The following is a 17,478-nucleotide window of genomic DNA, read 5'->3' on the forward strand; positions in this document are numbered from 1 at the left end:
AGCCTCCTGAGTTGCTAGGGTTACAGGTGGGCAAAACCAAGCCAAGCTCTTCCTATGTATTTCATCTATTCACCTCCAACACAGCACTTACCATACACTGTAGTAAAACAGCCTGTACTATGACCACGGATTAAAGGTCTTCCAAGGGCAGGAACAGCACATTGGTCAGAGCTAACAGCCCCAGCATCCAGTATAGGTACATGCTGTTCATAGTGAGATTATAAACTGAATTATAAACTGAACAGAATAAGCTATAAGATGTTGGGGTGAGTATGACCCATAAAAAAAAAACTGGATTTGAGATTTCCAGATTCCAGTTTTAGAATGTCAGCCACCTGGTATACAATTACAAACAAGGTGTATTAAACACAGAAATAATAATCCTGTGCAGCACCATCACCATCACCCAGCATAATCCCACCACACTGGATGTCTGGGTTTTCCTTCCATTTGGAGAGATGGAAAAGCTTAACACTAGTTCCCAGGCCCCTATGTTCCCTGAGCTGGAGGGCATCTGGCACGAGGGGCGCTGAGAGACTGAGGCTGAGCCCATCTTCCAGAAGCTCTTCACTATTAACCACTACCAGGCAGAGCTGAAAAGTTGGAGCCAGTGTGAAGACAGAGTCACTCTCCAAGCTCCTAGGAGTCAAGAAATGCGAAAGCACTGGCAGCCTTCTGATTTAACTTCTAAAGCCTTGAACCAAGATTTCAGGTGACCATTTTCCAACTTCCTGGGTATGAGAAACGACTGAAAAAGTATGGCCCTAACAAAGGTCCGGAGTAGGGTTTCAGAGCAATAGGCTTTGGGTGTGGGCTGGTTCTCCGTGTTACTCTGATCTCTAGGAATCTATTTAGATCTATTCCTTCAACCTTTTCATCATTTCATAAGCACTTAATTTCTAGTAATAAATCAAATCAGTTTAGTTTCCATTTCATTCACTGACTCTAACTGATATAAAATTAGCTACCATTTTCTACATGGTAGTTAATTTCTTAGCATTTGCCACAAGCCCTTTAATCATTTAATCCCCACAAGAACCCTCAAGATGGGAGGGTAATAAGGCAAAAAGTACTAGCAGGCCCCTTGTAAGCAGAAAGAAACTAAGGTTCAAAAATCTGTCCCACAATGCCAAATTGTGCAAACGTGAAATAAAGTATAAGAACATTTCTCGTCTCTAAAATAAATTCTTATTATTTATTCATTTATTCATTTATATATTTATTGGGGGGTTATCAGGGACTGAACCCGGGGCACTCCACAACTGAGCTACATCTTCAGTCCTTTTTATTTTTTGAGAGAGGGTCTCAAAAAATTGCTGAGTCTGACCTCAAACTTGCAATTCTCCTGCCTCAGCCTCCCAAATTGCTGTGATTACCGGTATGCTGATCAGCTCCCAAAATACATTTTTTGGGGGAGTGGGTGAGTACTGGAGGGATTGAACTCAGGGGCATTCAACCACTGAGTGCCCAAGTCACATCCCCAGCCCTATTTTGTATTTTATTTAGAGACAGGGTCTCACTGAGTTGCTTAGGGACTCTCTAAGTTGCTGAGACTGGCTTTAAACTCTTGATCCTCCTGCCTCAGCTTTCCAAGCTGCTGGGATTACAGGCATGTGCCACTGTGCCCAGTCAAAATAAATTTTAAAGAGATAAATTAAAACATACAAAGCAATAAGCAAAAGACATGATACTAGTCCCACTAGGTAACTCTGGGCCAAGGACTCAGCTATAAAATGCAAAGGTTCTGGGGCTGAGTGGCAGAATGTGAGCTTAGCATGTACATGGCCTAGTCTAGAATCCCTAGCCCCCAGTACCAAGAAAGCAACTAATTATGAAGGCCAGGTGTGGTGGCACATGCCTGTTATCCCAGCAGCTCGGGAGGCTGATGCAGGAGGATCGCAAGTTCAAAGCCAGCCTCAGCAACTTAGCAAGGCCCTAAGCAACTTACCAAGACCTTGTCTCAAAATAAAAAATAAAAAGGGAACCTAAGTACCCTAAGTACCATTCAGCAAATGAATGGATAAAGAAAATGTGGTACATATACAATGGAACATTACTCATCCATAAAGAAGAATGAAATTATGGCATTTGCTAGTAAATGAATGGAACTGGAGAATATCATGCTAAGTGAAACAAGCCAATCCCAAAACACCAAAGGTCCAATGTTTTCTCTGATACGCAGATGCTAACTCACAATGGAGTGGGCAGGGAAGACTACAAGTACCTTGGATTAGACAAAGGGGAATGAAGAGAAGGGAGAGGGGATGTGAATAGGAAAGACAGTAGAATAAACCAGACATAACTTTCCTATGTTCATACATGAATACACAACCAATGTAACTCCAAATCATGTACAACCACAAGAATGGGAAATTATACCCTGCGTATGTGATATGTCAAAATACATTCTACTGTTATTTATAACTAATCAGAACAAGTTTTTAAATATTTGAAAACATAAAAATAAAATAAAAAGGGCCCGGGATGTTGCTTAGTGGTTAAGCATACCTGGGGTTCAATTTCCCAATACCAGAAAAAAAAAAATTCAATGTACATATTATACCTCAACAAAAAAAACTTAAAAAAACATAAATTGCCTGTGAAAAGTTTTAGATTTGCTATTCTAACAATAAAAAATGATTTTCACTTAACTAGTTTTATGGAAATAAAAAAACATAATCTGTATTTTTCCAGCCCACATATTATGCCATACAATTACAAAAGTAAAGGTCATTAAGAAAGTCTAAGATTATCTAATCACTGGAATGCCTCACTGAATGATCAATAAGCAATGTGACATCAATTTTTGAAGTATTAATATAGTACTTGCTTTATCTGAAAAAAGTATAAACTATTAATATTCAAAGAAATCAATAAGAAAACATATCATAAAATATAATTAACTTGTCAAATAAACCTTTGTAACATTTACAGCTGATAATAATCTAATTGTAAAATGTCATTTAAAAAACAAAAACATTATAAAACAGCAACAGAAAAATGGACTCATAAATCACCTGAGTTGAATCCCCAGTATCAAAAGTAAATAAATAAAATCATTTGTATAAGATAAATAACATATAATACTGTGATTATTTTTTTATTTTTTTAGATGAATGACAAAGGATTATATTGCAAAACCTGAAGTAGATGAGCAAAGGCTCTCAAACAAATATATGCACCTTAAAAGTATTTACTAGAGAACAAGAGATATATCGGACCTTTCTAGCAGGGGGAAGTTATCTCCCAGTGAATAATAGAATCATGTTGCCAAGTTCCATATCAATTCCTACTAAGACTTTGGGACTTCATTATGTATTTGGTGATATCTCAAACATTGACACTACTGGCCACAGACATTTATAATATTGAGCAATCTTCTCAAGAAACAGTTTCTGATTTTGTTTGTTTTGTTTTGCAAGGTTAGGGATTTTACCCAAGACCTTGAGTATGCTAGGCAAGCCCTCTATTACTGAGGTATATCAATACTCCCAATAATTTTTTGTTACTTTTTTATTTCTTTCTTTCTTTTTTTTTTTTTTTTTTTTTTCTTTTTTTAAGTACCAAGACTTGAAGGGGTGTGTAACTACTGAGCCAGAACTTTTTACTTTTCATTTTGAGACAGGGTCTCACTAAGTTGCTTCAGTAAGTTGCTGAGGCTGGTTTTGAACTTGTGATCCTCCTGCCTAAGCTTCCCAAGCTGCCAGGACTACAGGTGTGTGCCACTATACCTGGTTCAGTTCTTACTTTCTGATGCTTAAGGTTTTCTTTGGGCTTTGTTAATAGACAAACATTATCAGTAACACTATTAATAGTGTTATTTCACCACTGAGTCACATCCTCAACCTTCTTTATGTTATATTTTGAGACAGGGTCTTGCTAAGTTACTGATGCTGGCCTCAAACTTACAATCCTCCTGCCTCAGCCTCCCCAGTTGCTGGGATTACAGGCATGTACCCCACCTGGCCATTTTAAATTTGTTATAATTTCTTAGGTTGTTCGTTTTCCTTCTGTTGAGTTAGGGTTTATCTGGGCCTATTTATTCATCCATTACTCTAGTAACCTAAGCAAAATAAAATAGAATGATTCATTTGTATCTTCCACTGGCTATCCTTAAATTATTAAGAGATATAACTACTAGAGTCAACTTTCTTTTTGCGCTGCAGGGGATCAAACCCAGGGCTTCACGTATACTAGGCAAGCATTCTACCACTGAGCCACAACCCAGGCTGCTATAGTGAACATTCTATCAAACCTAAGTTGAACAGTACCTATAACCTTCCCTTTCCCCCAAATATTAGACTTGTCAGAGTACTTTTGCTTTCTCTCCCTGTTTCTAATGTTCTGGGAAAATAATCTAGTATTTCATTCCCAGTTATTGAATTATGTTACACTTTTCAAGTGCTGAAAAACACCTTTACTTGATCTTTCATGTTGTTACTGAATTCTCAATTTAATTTGTTCTTCTCACCAGGTACGATGGTGCACAACTGTAATCCCAGCAACTTCAAGGATTCGAAGTTCAAGTCCAGCCTGAGTAATTTAGCAAGATCCTGCCTCTAAATGATACATAAAAAGGGCTGGGGACGTAGCTGAATGGTAAAGCAACCCCTGGATCAATCCTCAGTACTACAATATATAAACAAACAATTCTTAGTTTTAAACTGCTTTACATTCTCAGCAGTGTGATCAAATCTTGTCCCATCTTGCTCCATCTCACCCAGGGATGTGAATCATTCCTTTGTCCACTATATACACACTGTATACACTACTCATCTGTTGGTCACTTAGTAGTCATCTTGGTTCCTGCACTGCTTGTGTTCAAGTAATATTTTTATTACCAACAATGACCCCAAAGCACAGGAGTGCTAGAATTTGCATATGTTGGAAAAAAACCAACAGTGCTTCCTTCAAGGGAAAGGGTCAAAGTTCTTGACATAAGAGGGGAAAAAAAATCATATGCTAAATTTGCTAAGATCTACAATATGATAAAATATTTTGAATAGCCAGGTGTCCTGGCATGTTCCTATGGACACATCTTGAGGCCAGTCACATAACTTTTATTACAGTATATTGTTATAACTTTTTTAATTATTGTTATTAATCTACCATGCCTAATTTATAAATTAAACTATATCATGGGTATGGATGCACAGGAAAAAACAGCACAGATAGGATTTAATAGGACCTGTAGTTTCAGGCATCCACTGAAGGTCTTAGAACACATACCCCATAGTTAAGGGAAGACAACCCTGTGTAACTGCAGTCCTGCTAGTGATTCTACGATACATGTAAGCAATTTATAAATTCACCACACCTTCCACAAGTCAGGCCCCTGAATTTACACATATTGAAATGCAGGACACATTATTCTATTATTTTACTATTTTTTTATTTCTCTTTTATATTTCTATTAGAGAATAATACTGAGTTCTGGGGAACTTTAAATATTACATATACAAGTTTTACTGTGAATGATTTTTGGTTTTGGTTTTGCTTTTATTGCCATGCTGGGGAAGGAACCCTACCAATGAAATTTACTTCACATTGTTAAAGAGAGTATTTTCCCTGACTTGTGCTCACTCAGGCCAAAAATCGTTTATAAGGAAAATATTCAGTGAAGCAACAATGCAAGATCTCTTCAGTTTAGTTACTGTCAAAATAAAAATGAGGTTTAAAAAATTATCAATAGGTCATCAAAAGCTTAAATACTTTTTAAAAACTGACACTGAAAAATGCAAAAAACAGCTGGGCACAGTGGTGCACACCTGTAATTCCAGTGATTTTGGGAGATGGAGGTGGGAGGATCACAAGTTTGAAACCAGCCTCAGCAATTTAATGAGACCCTATCTCAAAATAAAGAATAAAAAATGGCTAGGGATGAAGCTCAGCGGTTAAGTGCCCTGAATTCTATCCCCAGTACCAAAATAACAAAAACAGAGAAACTATTATGATTTTATTTCAGCTAACTGTGGCTGAGTTACAAATCACCCCAAAACTTGGGGGCACAAAACAACAACTAATTTTTTTGGTTCACAGGTTCAGGGTGAGGAATTCAGGCAGTGCACAACACCAAGTCTTATCTTTGTTCCACAATGACTGGGACCTCAAGAGGAAGACTCGTAAGGTTGGGGCTGGATTACTTGGTGCCCCTTCGGTCACCTCTGGTCCCAGACTCAGTAAAGACTATCTACGCTGGCACAGACACACAGTCTCTCCCTCTCCACGTGGTTTTTTTATTTTTTGAAACAGGGTCTTGCTAAATGGACCAGGCTGGCTTCAAATTTGTGATCACCCTACATCAGGCTCTTGAGCGGCTGGGATTATAGCTATACACCATCACGCCTGGCCCGGCTAATAAATTCTCAATCCCATACATGAACCTCAAAATAAATTCCCAGTAGGACATGGTGACATGCCTATAATCCCAACTATCTGGAAGACTGAGGAAGAAGCCCAGCATGAGCAATTTAGCAAGACCCTGTCTCAAAAATTAAAAATTAAAAAGGGTTAGGAATAGAGCTCAGTAGTAGAGCACCCTTCAGTTCAATCCCCTGTACTGAAAAAAAAAGAAAAGATACCATATGGGTCTTAAATATAAATGACCTAAATTTTTCAATAAATAATTTGAAGGCTAGGATGTAGCTCAGGGGTAGTGTACTTGCCTAGTATGAGCAAATTCCTGGGTTCTAACCCTAGCACCATATAGATATCAACAAATATATATTACACATATATTTTTTTTTCAAAATATTATAAGATGAGCATGGTGGTACAGCAGTGCTACCAGATACTCAGCAGGCGAGGTGGGAGGATCACTTGAACTCAGGGGTTCAAGGTCAATCTTGGCAAGACAGAAAGAGAGAGAGAAAATAAAGAACAATTCATATCATAATACTTTGTATACAACTTAGAAATAAACTGGCTAGGGGTGGTGGTGCCCATCTGTAATCCCAGCTACTCAGGAGGCTGAGACAGGAGGATGCCTAGTTTAAGGTCACCTGGGCAACTTAGCAAGACCCTATCCTAAACTTTTAAAAAAAGATGGGGGTCTGGGAAAGTGTACCTGGTGCCACTTGGGGGATATTTGAGGCCCTGTCACTGTACCTTGGTACCCCGTTCCATGGCAGTTCCTGAGACCACCCCCAACCACACTATTTATATCAATAACCTCAATGAGAAGATCAAGAAGGATGAGCTGAAGAAGTCCCTGTACACCATTTTCTCCCAGTTTGGCCAGATCCTGGATATCCTGATGTCTCGGAGCCTGAAGATGAGGGGTCAGGCCTTTGTTATCTTCAAGGAGGTCAGCAGTATCACAAATGCCCTGTACTCCATGCAGGGTTACCCCTTCTATGACAAGCTCATGTGCATCCAGTGTGCCAAAAGCGATTCAGATATCACTGCCGAGATGAAGGGCACCTTTGTGGAGAGGGACCGCAGTAGGAGAAGAGAGAGCCCAGGAGCCAGGAGACCCCAGCTGCCAAGAAGGCTGTGCAGGGTCGGTCAGCTGCTCCAGGGACCTGTCCTGAACATGCCACCAAGGACTCAGGCACCCCACATCATGCACCACATGCCGGGTCAGCCTCCTTACATGCCACTCCCTGGCATGATCCCACCACCAGGTCTTGCACCAGGCCAGATCCCACCAGGGGCCATGCCTCTGCAACAACTTATGCCAGGGCAGATGCTACCTGCCCATCCTCTTTCCTAGAATCCACCAAATCACAACTTGTTCCTTACCAATCTACTGAAGGAGACCAACAAGCTCATGCTATCCATGTTTTTCAACCAGTTCCCTGGCTTCAAGGAGTCCCCCCTGGTCCCTGGGCCGCATGACATTGCCTTTGAGGAGTTTGACAATGAGGCGCAAGCAGGGGCAGCTCGGGATGCCCTGCAGGGCTTTAAGATCACCCAGAACAATGCCATGAAGATCTCCTTTGCCAAGAAGTAGCACCTTTCCCCCTGTTCCTTACCCCCATTCCAAGGCTGTCCCTTCCCCCTTGGCTCAGCCCCTGAAGGTAAGTCCCCCTTTGGGGGCATTCTCAGAGCCATGTGTGAGTGTGTGGTCGCCACACAGCATTGTACCCAGAGTCTGTCCCCAGACATTGCACCTGGCACTGTAAATTAAATTAATTGAATTAAAGTGGTTTTCTGAGGTTTTGTTTTTCACAAACACACACACACACACACACACACACACACACACACAGAAAAAAAAAAAAAAAGATGGGGGCTGGGGCTGGTGCTCAGCAATGCAGAGCTTGCCTCGCATGCCTGAGGCACTGGATTTGATTCTCATAACCACATAAAAATAAATAAAATAAAGGTATTATGCCCATCTATAACCAAAAATATTTTTAAAAAGATGGGGAATGCTAGGGCAAAGCTCAGTGGCAGTGTACTTCCTATGTACAAGGCCTGGTTTCAAATCTCAGAATCACAAAAGAGAAAGAAAATATTAACTAGTCAGGCAATATGGCACACACCTGTAATCTCAGCTACTGGGGAGAATGACACAGGAGGATTTCACATTTAAGGCAAGCCCAAGCAACACAGCAAGATCCCATCTCAAAATACTGGGAGTATAGTTCAGTGGTAGATAACTTGCCTAGTATTTAAGAAGCCCCAGTACTAAAAATTTAAAAAGAAAGCAAAAAGGGGCTGGGGTGGCTCAGTGGTAGAGCGCTCGCCTAGCACACATGAGGCCCTGAGCTCGATCCTCAGTACCACATAAATTTTTTTAAAAAAAACAAAGGTATGGTATCCACCTAAAAAATATACTAAAAAAAAAAAAGAAAGAAAGAAAGAAAAACTAAAACCAACTGCCACCCAAAAAATACTTCCATTGAAACTAGAAGGAAAACAAATCAAGTAGAAAGCTCCAGGTAACAGAAAGCGTATCATGAAAAAACATGAGACTTCAACAGTTTTTTAGTCCAAGAGAAAGATAATTAACTTACTAGCATGCTTGTCCGCAAGCATTATGAGAGTGTTGGATATATCTCGTCGTCTATAAAAGCACACTACCTTTGCTTCCACGTTGCCACTTGCAGTCTAAGAAATAAGAAAAATTAAAAGGTTACCTGGGGGTTGATGGGACAGTTCAGTGATGTGGCATGTGCTCAGTCAGCTGTAGTGGTACACACGTGCAATACCAGCAACTCAGGAGACTCAGGCAGGAGGATCACAATTTCAAGACCAGTCTCAGAAATTTAGCAAGTTTCTAAGCAACTTAGCAAGACCCTATCTCAAAATACCGAATAAGCAGGGCATGATGGCACATGTATGTGATCCCAGCAGCTCAGGAGGCTGAGGCAGGAGGATTGTGAGTTCAAAGCCAGCTTCAGCCATTTATTGAGGCCTTAAGCAACTCAGTGAGACCCTGTCTCTAAATAAAATACAAAAAAGTGGGGCTGGGGAGATAGCTCAGTCGGAAGAGTGCTTGCCTTGCAAGTACAAGGCCCTGGGTTCGATCCCCAGCACCCAAAAAAAAAAAAAAAAAAAAAGTGCTGGGGATGTGGCTCAGTAGTTAAGTGCCTCTGAGTTCAATCCTCAGTACCTAAACAAAAAGGGGGCTGGGGATGTAGCTCAGAGGTAAAGTGCCTCAGGTTCAATTCCCAGTATCAGGAAAAAAAGAATTTTTTAAAAAAACATGTGCTTAGAATTCATGAGGTCCTGGGTTTATTTCCCAGGATTGAAAAACAAAGCAGTTACCAAACTGTCAAATAGTTTATAAAACAAAACTAGATACAGCACAATTACAAGATCATTCTCCTTAACACTATGCCAAACACAACTACAGGATAACCAGGGAGCTATAAAGTTTAAAGAAAGGTCAGATATGGTGTACATGCCTGTAATCCCAGCTACTCAGAAGGCTAGGCATGAGGATCACAAGTTCAAGGTTAGTCTAGGAAAATTAACTAGACTGAGTCTCAAAACAAAAATATAAAAAGGGGTGGTAGTGTGGCCCAGTGGTAGAGTACTTATCTAGCATGTGCAAGGCCCAGGGTTCAACTCCCAGTGTGGGAGGAAAAAAAAATCAAACGAAGATAAGCAATATAATTCTTGTTCAGGTTCTATGTGTAACCGTGATGTCAAATATACCTCACTGGTATCAATCCCACTAATATGATTAGATTGCCTCAATGATTAAAGTAAGACATAGTTAACTCTAAATAGCCTTAAGAAGTTAATCCCCCAAAACTTTAAAGCCATATAATTTATTTGTGACATAGAAACTTACCTTCTCTCAACCCATTCCCAGAAAGCACAGGCCAAGTCTAAAATCACCCAGCCCTCCCCTAAAAACTCATGCTGAACTGGTGGTAAAGCTCTGTAAGTGGGAGCAGTCATCATGTAGTACAGACCAGATGACCTGAAAATGCATCCTTCCAGCCCAGGGGAGTCTACAAGTACATCACAGTCAATATTCTCAGCGCTACTTAGTTTACCTTCACACATGAAAGTATTAAACACCTTGAGTTATGAACACTGAAGCTCTTATTTCTTTTTGACTACAGTCTAAGATACAATCAATATTTGGTTAGGCTGTAATTTACTGCAGCTGAGGCCCAGACTCCTATACTCTTATTCTCTATGAATTCTGAGAGCTTTAAAGAAGGTTAATCATTCATTACATAGTTCCATGGAAAAACACACAGATTACAATAAACTGCCATTGTAATTTCCAATTTCTAACAAATTTTAGAACATGTTTTCTGAATTTCTCTGGGCATATAGATACATTCAAATACAAAGAAATAAGAATATCTATGTGCTGCAGTAAAATGTGCCAATTTTATGAAGTTCAGCAGCAGTATTTTAGAGTGAGAAATAGTACTGCAGAAATATTGCCCCCTAAAACTGAAATTGTATTAAATTCCTAACCAAAATGTTTCTATATTTCACAGTATTGTGAGCAAATACATCCTCCAGAAATAATGATCCAGCAATCCGCTAAATGAACAGGCAAATATTGCCATGAAACTAAAATCTATCTATGACTTCGGCAATAAGCTTTTTATCATTTTTTCCTCATTAGTGACTTCCTCCAACAGGGATGCTCTAAAAAGATAATTTTTATTTAAACCTGCCTGAAAGATGGGGATGTAGTTCAAAACAAAAATTCTCAGGACTAGAGGTGTAGATAGAATAAATGTATAACATGTGTGAGACCCCACATGCTCAATCCCAGTACCAAAAAAAAAAAAAAAAAAAAGCAAATAATTCTATTCTGGACCATGCACACACAATACAATACCCCTCTACAAAACACATACACATACACACATACACATACATACACACACACAAGAGCACTCCTCAGAAGCTTCAGTATTCAGAACACTGGACTGCAGCCCAGTGACAATCCACAAATGTTACTGGGGTATAATAAAATGATTACAAGGGGGCAGGGAGCAGTGGAGCATGCTTGTAATCCCAGCAACTCAGGAGGCTGAGGCAAAAGGATTATGAGTTCAAGGCCAGCCTCAGCAACTTAGCAAGGTTCTCAGCAATATAGCAAGATCCTGTCTCAAAAATAAAAATATAAAAAGGGCTGGGGATGTGGCTCAGTGGTAAAATGCCTCTAGATTCAATTGCTGATGTGTGCATGCACGCATGCGCGTGCGTGCGCGCGCACACACACACATACACACAAAGCAATCAAAATATTCTGCAAATAGTAAAGCTCTGTACAAGCATTAACATCACACATTTGAGAAATTCACTAATTCAACAAATATTTACTGAATGACTTCAACTATGTGCCAATCATGATTCTAAGACACTTAAAATTCACTACACACTCTAGTTAGGAAGACAGGCAAAGGAAATAATGAAAATTAAGTGTGTATAGATATGTATGTATGTGTATACCTCTGGGTGTGAGGGGGTTTACCAGGAATTGAACCAGAACCTCAGGCAAGCTAAATAAGCACTCTTTCACTGAACAACACCCTGAACCCTGAATTAAGTATATCTGAAGGTGATGACACCTACTTGAACTCTGAATCTTTGTGTGTGTTTGAGTATGTGTGTGTGTGTGCACTAGGAATTAAACCTAGGGGTGCTCTACCACTACATTCCCAGTCCTTTCTAGTTTGAGACAGGGCCTCACTGAGTTGCTGAGACTGGCCTGGAAATTGAGATCCTCCTGCCTCAACCTCCTGAGTCACTGGATTACAGGTGTGCGCCACCACACCCAGCTGGTGAATAGTTTAGAGTTGCCTGAGTTCTTACACCAATACCATAAAAAGGAAGCACCTCACAACTACATCCAATAATTCCCACTCAAAGACTGGTCTAAACTTGAGGTTAGCCTCTTCATTTGGCAGTGGTCCCAAATCATATAATTTTTTTTTTTTTTAATGCAAAGTTTTTGGTTATCCCAGAAGCAAACGGGGATTTTAAAGGTCTTCAAATAAGTAATGACCTACTAGGCCAAGCCTGTCTTCCTGAGACTCAGAACTGAACCAATCTTCAGATGGCTTTTTTTTTCCTGGTCTTTCAGTACTGGGGACTGACCCCAGGGCCTTGTGCATGCTGGGCAAGTGTTTTACCACTGAGCTATATCCCCAGCCTCCAGATGGCATTTTTGAAGAAAGGTATTGGCCAAACAATCCATAAGATTCTAACACTATGAATTCTCAAAAGTCACAGAAATGGGACTCAAAAGAGTTCAGAGAAACTCAGAGTATCAATAAAAAATCTATACTCTGCATAGTTTAGAACTGCTTCCCAATGCCTCCATTGCAAAAGCTTATCTACTGAAACAATCACAAATGCTTCTGTCATCTTAAACATTTGGAATCAGGAACAAACCTTAAAATTTTATTTTACCTGGGCCATAGTTTATACTAGTAGCTTTATACTAGTAGTTTATACTAGTAGCTTTATAGCTACTTCATATTTTCAAAAACTGTATTCTTACTAGTCTAGTCTAGTATTTTACAAATTCCCTTCACTATTTTCCAACTTGCTCCTTCTAAAGCTGGAAGAGAGAAATATGAATTAACTAAAATGGGAGAAACACATGACTCTAAATATAAAAAAGGAACTGAGTTATGGAAACAACCTGCTTTTCAAGGCTCTAAGCAATTGGAAGAAATCTGCCAACTTTATGTATGTCTGGTATTGGGGATTGAACCCAGGGTGCTTTACCATTGACCTACAACCCCAATCCTTTTTTTTTTAAATGTTGAGACAAGGGTCTGGCTAAAATTACTCAGGTTGGCTTAGAACTTTTGATCCTCCTGCCTCAGCCAGTAGAGTAGCTGGGATTATAGGCGTGCATCACAGAAGAATCCTGCATAACTCTCTAATCTGAAATCTCTACTTCAAGAGAGTCTGGGACCTCTTATGCCCTTTACCCAATTATCCTCCAATGGGAAACATAATTTTTAATATTAGACTCGAGAACACTCAGTCTATACCTTGTTAAGTTCTTCTATTCTTCTGATTAGGTATGGATTGCTGGAAGAATTCTCAAAGTAGACATAATCTGTAATTAAAAGAAGTTACAGAATTTAATCTTTTCAATATAAAGTTCATATTTGGCAATGCACCACTTATTAAGTTAGTAAGAACTTAATCCATTCATTGTTAATGCAACCTTAATAGAATCTCTCCTGTGTGTACTCTACATATATCTTATTTTCCTGGCATTTTCAGTTCATGTTTCAGCAAGTTCTCCCAGACTTTTGTCCTACAGTGTCATTTCTCCACTAAACCAAGACACCTGTCCTCATCACTGAGTAGTGATGGCTTGCAAACGTGTCCTGTGTACCCAGCTTCCACATCTTTTCCCTCCAATCCAATTTGCTCTGGAGTATGCTTCTCACATAAAATTGTTGACCTCAGACAATTTCAGAGCAAGGAAAAGAAGTTTAACAGCCCAACCTACACTTCAATCACCAACTCTGAAAGAAAAAAAATCAGGTGGGCTGAAGGAGGTAAGAAACACATTGACAAACTTTTCTACAGCTCTACTTGGGAAGATTATGAAGAAGCAGGAGGAGAGGGTCATTGGCAGAGGCAGAGCCTTCTGGGGATGTTATTGGAATCTTCTCATCCTTTTACCATGTTTAATCCAGAGACATTCAGACTCTTGTTTATAAAGAAGTCGCCGCACTTTCAACAAGGACAGAAATTTTCAAGTGCAGCTTCTCCTCTCATCTAATAGCCTCACAGAAAACTTCCCACTGTGTGTTTATCCGAGGCTGGACTACACTGTTACTGTCTATCTTAGTGGCTCTTTCCCGTCTCTCTCCTGCAAAGTGGCCTCATTTAGCCAGGCCATTCCCACCACCATCCATCAGGAGCTCGGCTAATGAGCAGAGAAGAACAAGTCTCACACACAAGCACGCCACTTATCTGAATTATTATTTTACCAGGAAAGAGGGAGGAGGGCGTCGTGAGCAGGGAGAAAGTTTGTTTGACCTTATTTCTCTCTTCTGCAGAAGGCTGGGAAGGCAGGCAGCAGAGGAAAAGTCCGGGCTGCGCTCAACTCCTCACCTCTGCCCGAGGCTCCCTGGCCCCCTAGGCCCCACTCTTGGGGGTCTGGACAAGAAATGCAGGGGGGCATTGGGAAGGTGCAGGGCCCTGGCCCTGCAAACAGGCCTGTCCAGCTGTGCCCTGGCAGGGCCCCCATCGTGCCCACCCTCACTCCCACTGAAAGGGGTAGTGGGGGAGGGGTGTCCCCGTGCTCCCCAGCCCCCAGTGCCTAGAAGCCACGTGAGGGAAGGGCCACCCGGGTAGGGGGCTCGACGGTCCCTGCTCCCATGGGGTTTCACGGAGGTGGGGGATGTCCGATTCATGCCTCCAGGCGGAGGCCCGGCCCTTAGGGCCGGGGCAGCGCTGGGGCAGCGGGTGGGCCCCGGCCCCGTGCGGACCCCGCGGGGGGAGGGGAGGTGGGGGCGGGGAGCCCCGACCCCTGAGCGCCCCGGCGCCCCCCGCCCCTGCGCCCCGCGCTCCGGCGCCCGAGGCTCCAGGCGGTTAGCGTGCGCTCGCCCGGACCCCCCGCTCCCGCAGCCCGCTCCCAGACGGGCCGGGTCGGGCCGAGCCTTCCTACCTCCGACCCGGTACATGTTGGCCGCCATGTCCGCCCGCCCGCCCGTGGAGCCCGATCCGAGCCCCGCCCGCCGCCGCCGCCGCCGCCTCAGCCTCGACCGCCGCCGCCGCCTCCTCGCCGCCTCGCCGCGGGGGGAGGGGAGGGAGGGGAGGGAGGGAGGGAAGTGAGGGGAGGGGACGCCGGGGGGTGGGGGCTGGTGCCCGCCCCCAGCGCCGGGCTTGCGAAGCCTAGTGGGCCGCGCCGGGGAGGCCGGGGAGGCCCGAGCGCCGCGGGGCCGGCGGGAATTGGGGTGGGGAGGGGGAGCGGAGGCTGGGGGTCTGACTGCAAGTGGAGGACCCGGGGCCCGGGTGCTAGCCAGAGCATAAGCCTACTCTCGCAGATGCGGGCCGGGGGCTGCTGGAGAACTGGGATGGAACTGGAGGCTCGGCCTCTCCGGGGCGCCTTCTGCCCCACTGAGTACCCGGGCACCTGCCCACCCCGAGACAGGTTCTCCTTCGCGGCTTCTGACCCTGGCACCCCAGCGTGTGAGATCTCCTGCGCTTGAGCGCCAGTCTAGGTGCAAACTCTGGGATGCAAGTAAGTGCAGCGGCAGGGCGCCTTCCTCCCTCGTGGTGAGGTTTCTGTGATGGCTTAGCGCCTGCAGGCCTTGGGCCAGGAAGACCTCTGGTGCTTTTAGCTTTCCTCTGTCAGACACACACAGGGACAGGGCTAGAAAAACCGGCTCCGTTGCGAGGTCCCCCTCAGTGCACTGGCAGGTCTATTATGGTTTCCCCCCATGCTGAGCTGAACAGAACCAGCTCCCCCACATCCTGAGGCCCTGCCTCCAGACAAGGCCAGCACGTGCATGGATGGGAAAGTAGGCCTTTAGTAGCATTGGGGGGCGCGGGGGGGGAGGGGGTCCCTTTGTCTATTCCGAAACTTGGCCCTACAGTTCACCTTCACACACACACACACACCAAAGGAGAAGATATTGTCAGTCATCTTGCTGTTAGATGGACAATTAACTGGTTAAGTGCCTAAAACCTTTAACTGGTTATTTTATACAAGGTTATTTTCCCCTGGGTGCGGTGGCGCATGCCTGTAATCCCAGCTACCTGAGAGACTGAGGCAGGGGGACTGCAAGTTAGACTCCAGCCTCAGCAATGACCCTAAGCGACTTAGCAAGACCCTGTCTCAAAACAAAAAAAGGGCTGACTGACGATATCACTCTGGTAAAGCACCCCTGGGTTCAATCCCTGGTACCAAAAGAAAAAAGAAACTATTCCCAGACATTGGTTGGTGCATAGTAAACATGAAGATGATGACTGTCTTAGGTTTTTTTGGGTTATCTGGTGACATAGCCTTGTGCTTCTGACTCTGGATTTGAAACAGCAGGGTAAGGGATATGCCCAGAACAGAAAATTGTTTTGGTTGCCTTATGATGTTCCCTTACCGTAAAGTATTGAGGTGAAGAAAATAAGAAAAAGTGCAGCACCTTTGCCTGAATTACACAGACTGTGACCTGTTTCCTCATCTGTAAATTGGGACACTCACTCCACAGGTGTGCTAAGGATCAGTTGTGATGATATCTGAAAATGCTTGGTAAACCAGAAAGCGTAAAGTACTATGCAAATAACAAGTGTCTGTAGCTTTCTTCTTAACCCCAGAAAGCCTCGTGTTCCCAAGGGTTGTATGCCATGTGTCAAACAGCCTGTATCAGCTCTTCTGACCCAGAGAAGAAAACAAAAATATTCTGTTATGCGCACCGTATAGCTGTTGTTTATCATAATTTTTTGTTTTTTTGGTTTTTTTTTTAGTTACTGAGGATTGAACTCCGGGAAACTCTACCACTGAGCTTTACCTTCCAGCCTGTTTTATTTTTTTATTTTGAGACAGGGTCTCACTAAATTGCTGAGGCTGACTGGCCTCCTGAGTCACTGGGCGCCACCACACCCAGCCATCATAATTCTTTTACTGGAGATCCCAGCAAAAACATATTGTGACATATCTGACATCACTCCATTTCTGAGTTGCCACACAAATAGGCTGAATGAATCACCTGGAGTAATACACTAAACTAGAAGTAGTCCTGGCTTATAGTCTAGCCCTTTCCTCTGACCTAGAATGCTCTCAACCACACACACAAAAAATAAAAAAGCAAGCTATAGGATTCATTATTTTTTAAATAAACGAGCAATTTGTCCTGCCTCAAAGTATTTTTGTGTTTTTGTTAGCTCCTTGCCTGCCTGTCTCATGTCCCATCTTTGCAATCCTTACCAGGTGTTTGTGGTCACTATACTAACCACAATAAATGTGTCAAAGGTGCCAAGAAAACTCCCCACAACCACACCCACCCCTTTCCCTTAGGAACTGCCTTATCCAGAAATATCCCATTAGAAGCTTTAGAAACTTGGGGGAAGATC

At 42.7% G+C, this 17,478-nt stretch overlaps 1 protein-coding gene and 1 pseudogene across 10 annotated transcripts in view; one reads left to right on the forward strand and one right to left on the reverse strand.

Annotated features, from left to right (window-relative positions):
• Mta3 (metastasis associated 1 family member 3) overlaps window positions 1–17,478 on the reverse strand; it is a 204,531-nt gene that overhangs the window by 149,980 nt on the left and 37,073 nt on the right. For 4 of the 10 annotated variants that reach the window (XR_007104631.1, XM_047522396.1, XM_047522394.1 and 1 more), the window contains exons 2-3: window positions 13,440–13,507; window positions 8,964–9,057 (exon numbers count right to left, since the gene is read on the reverse strand). Coding sequence is in view for 9 of the 10 variants with exons in the window: in XM_047522396.1 (XP_047378352.1) it covers window positions 8,964–9,057; window positions 13,440–13,507 (162 nt within the window). In the remaining variant the exon portion in view is untranslated. Of the gene's footprint in view, window positions 1–8,963; window positions 9,058–13,439; window positions 13,508–14,396; window positions 14,485–15,076; window positions 15,149–15,447; window positions 15,604–17,478 lie in introns of those variants that run through there. The other 6 variants (XM_047522397.1, XM_047522398.1, XM_047522403.1 and 3 more) reach the window with 4 other exon arrangements.
• LOC124963035 (U1 small nuclear ribonucleoprotein A-like) lies at window positions 7,124–7,954 on the forward strand (annotated as a pseudogene).

Source organism: Sciurus carolinensis, chromosome 13 (genome assembly GCF_902686445.1).
Source record: "Sciurus carolinensis chromosome 13, mSciCar1.2, whole genome shotgun sequence".
Lineage (NCBI taxonomy): Eukaryota > Metazoa > Chordata > Mammalia > Rodentia > Sciuridae > Sciurus > Sciurus carolinensis.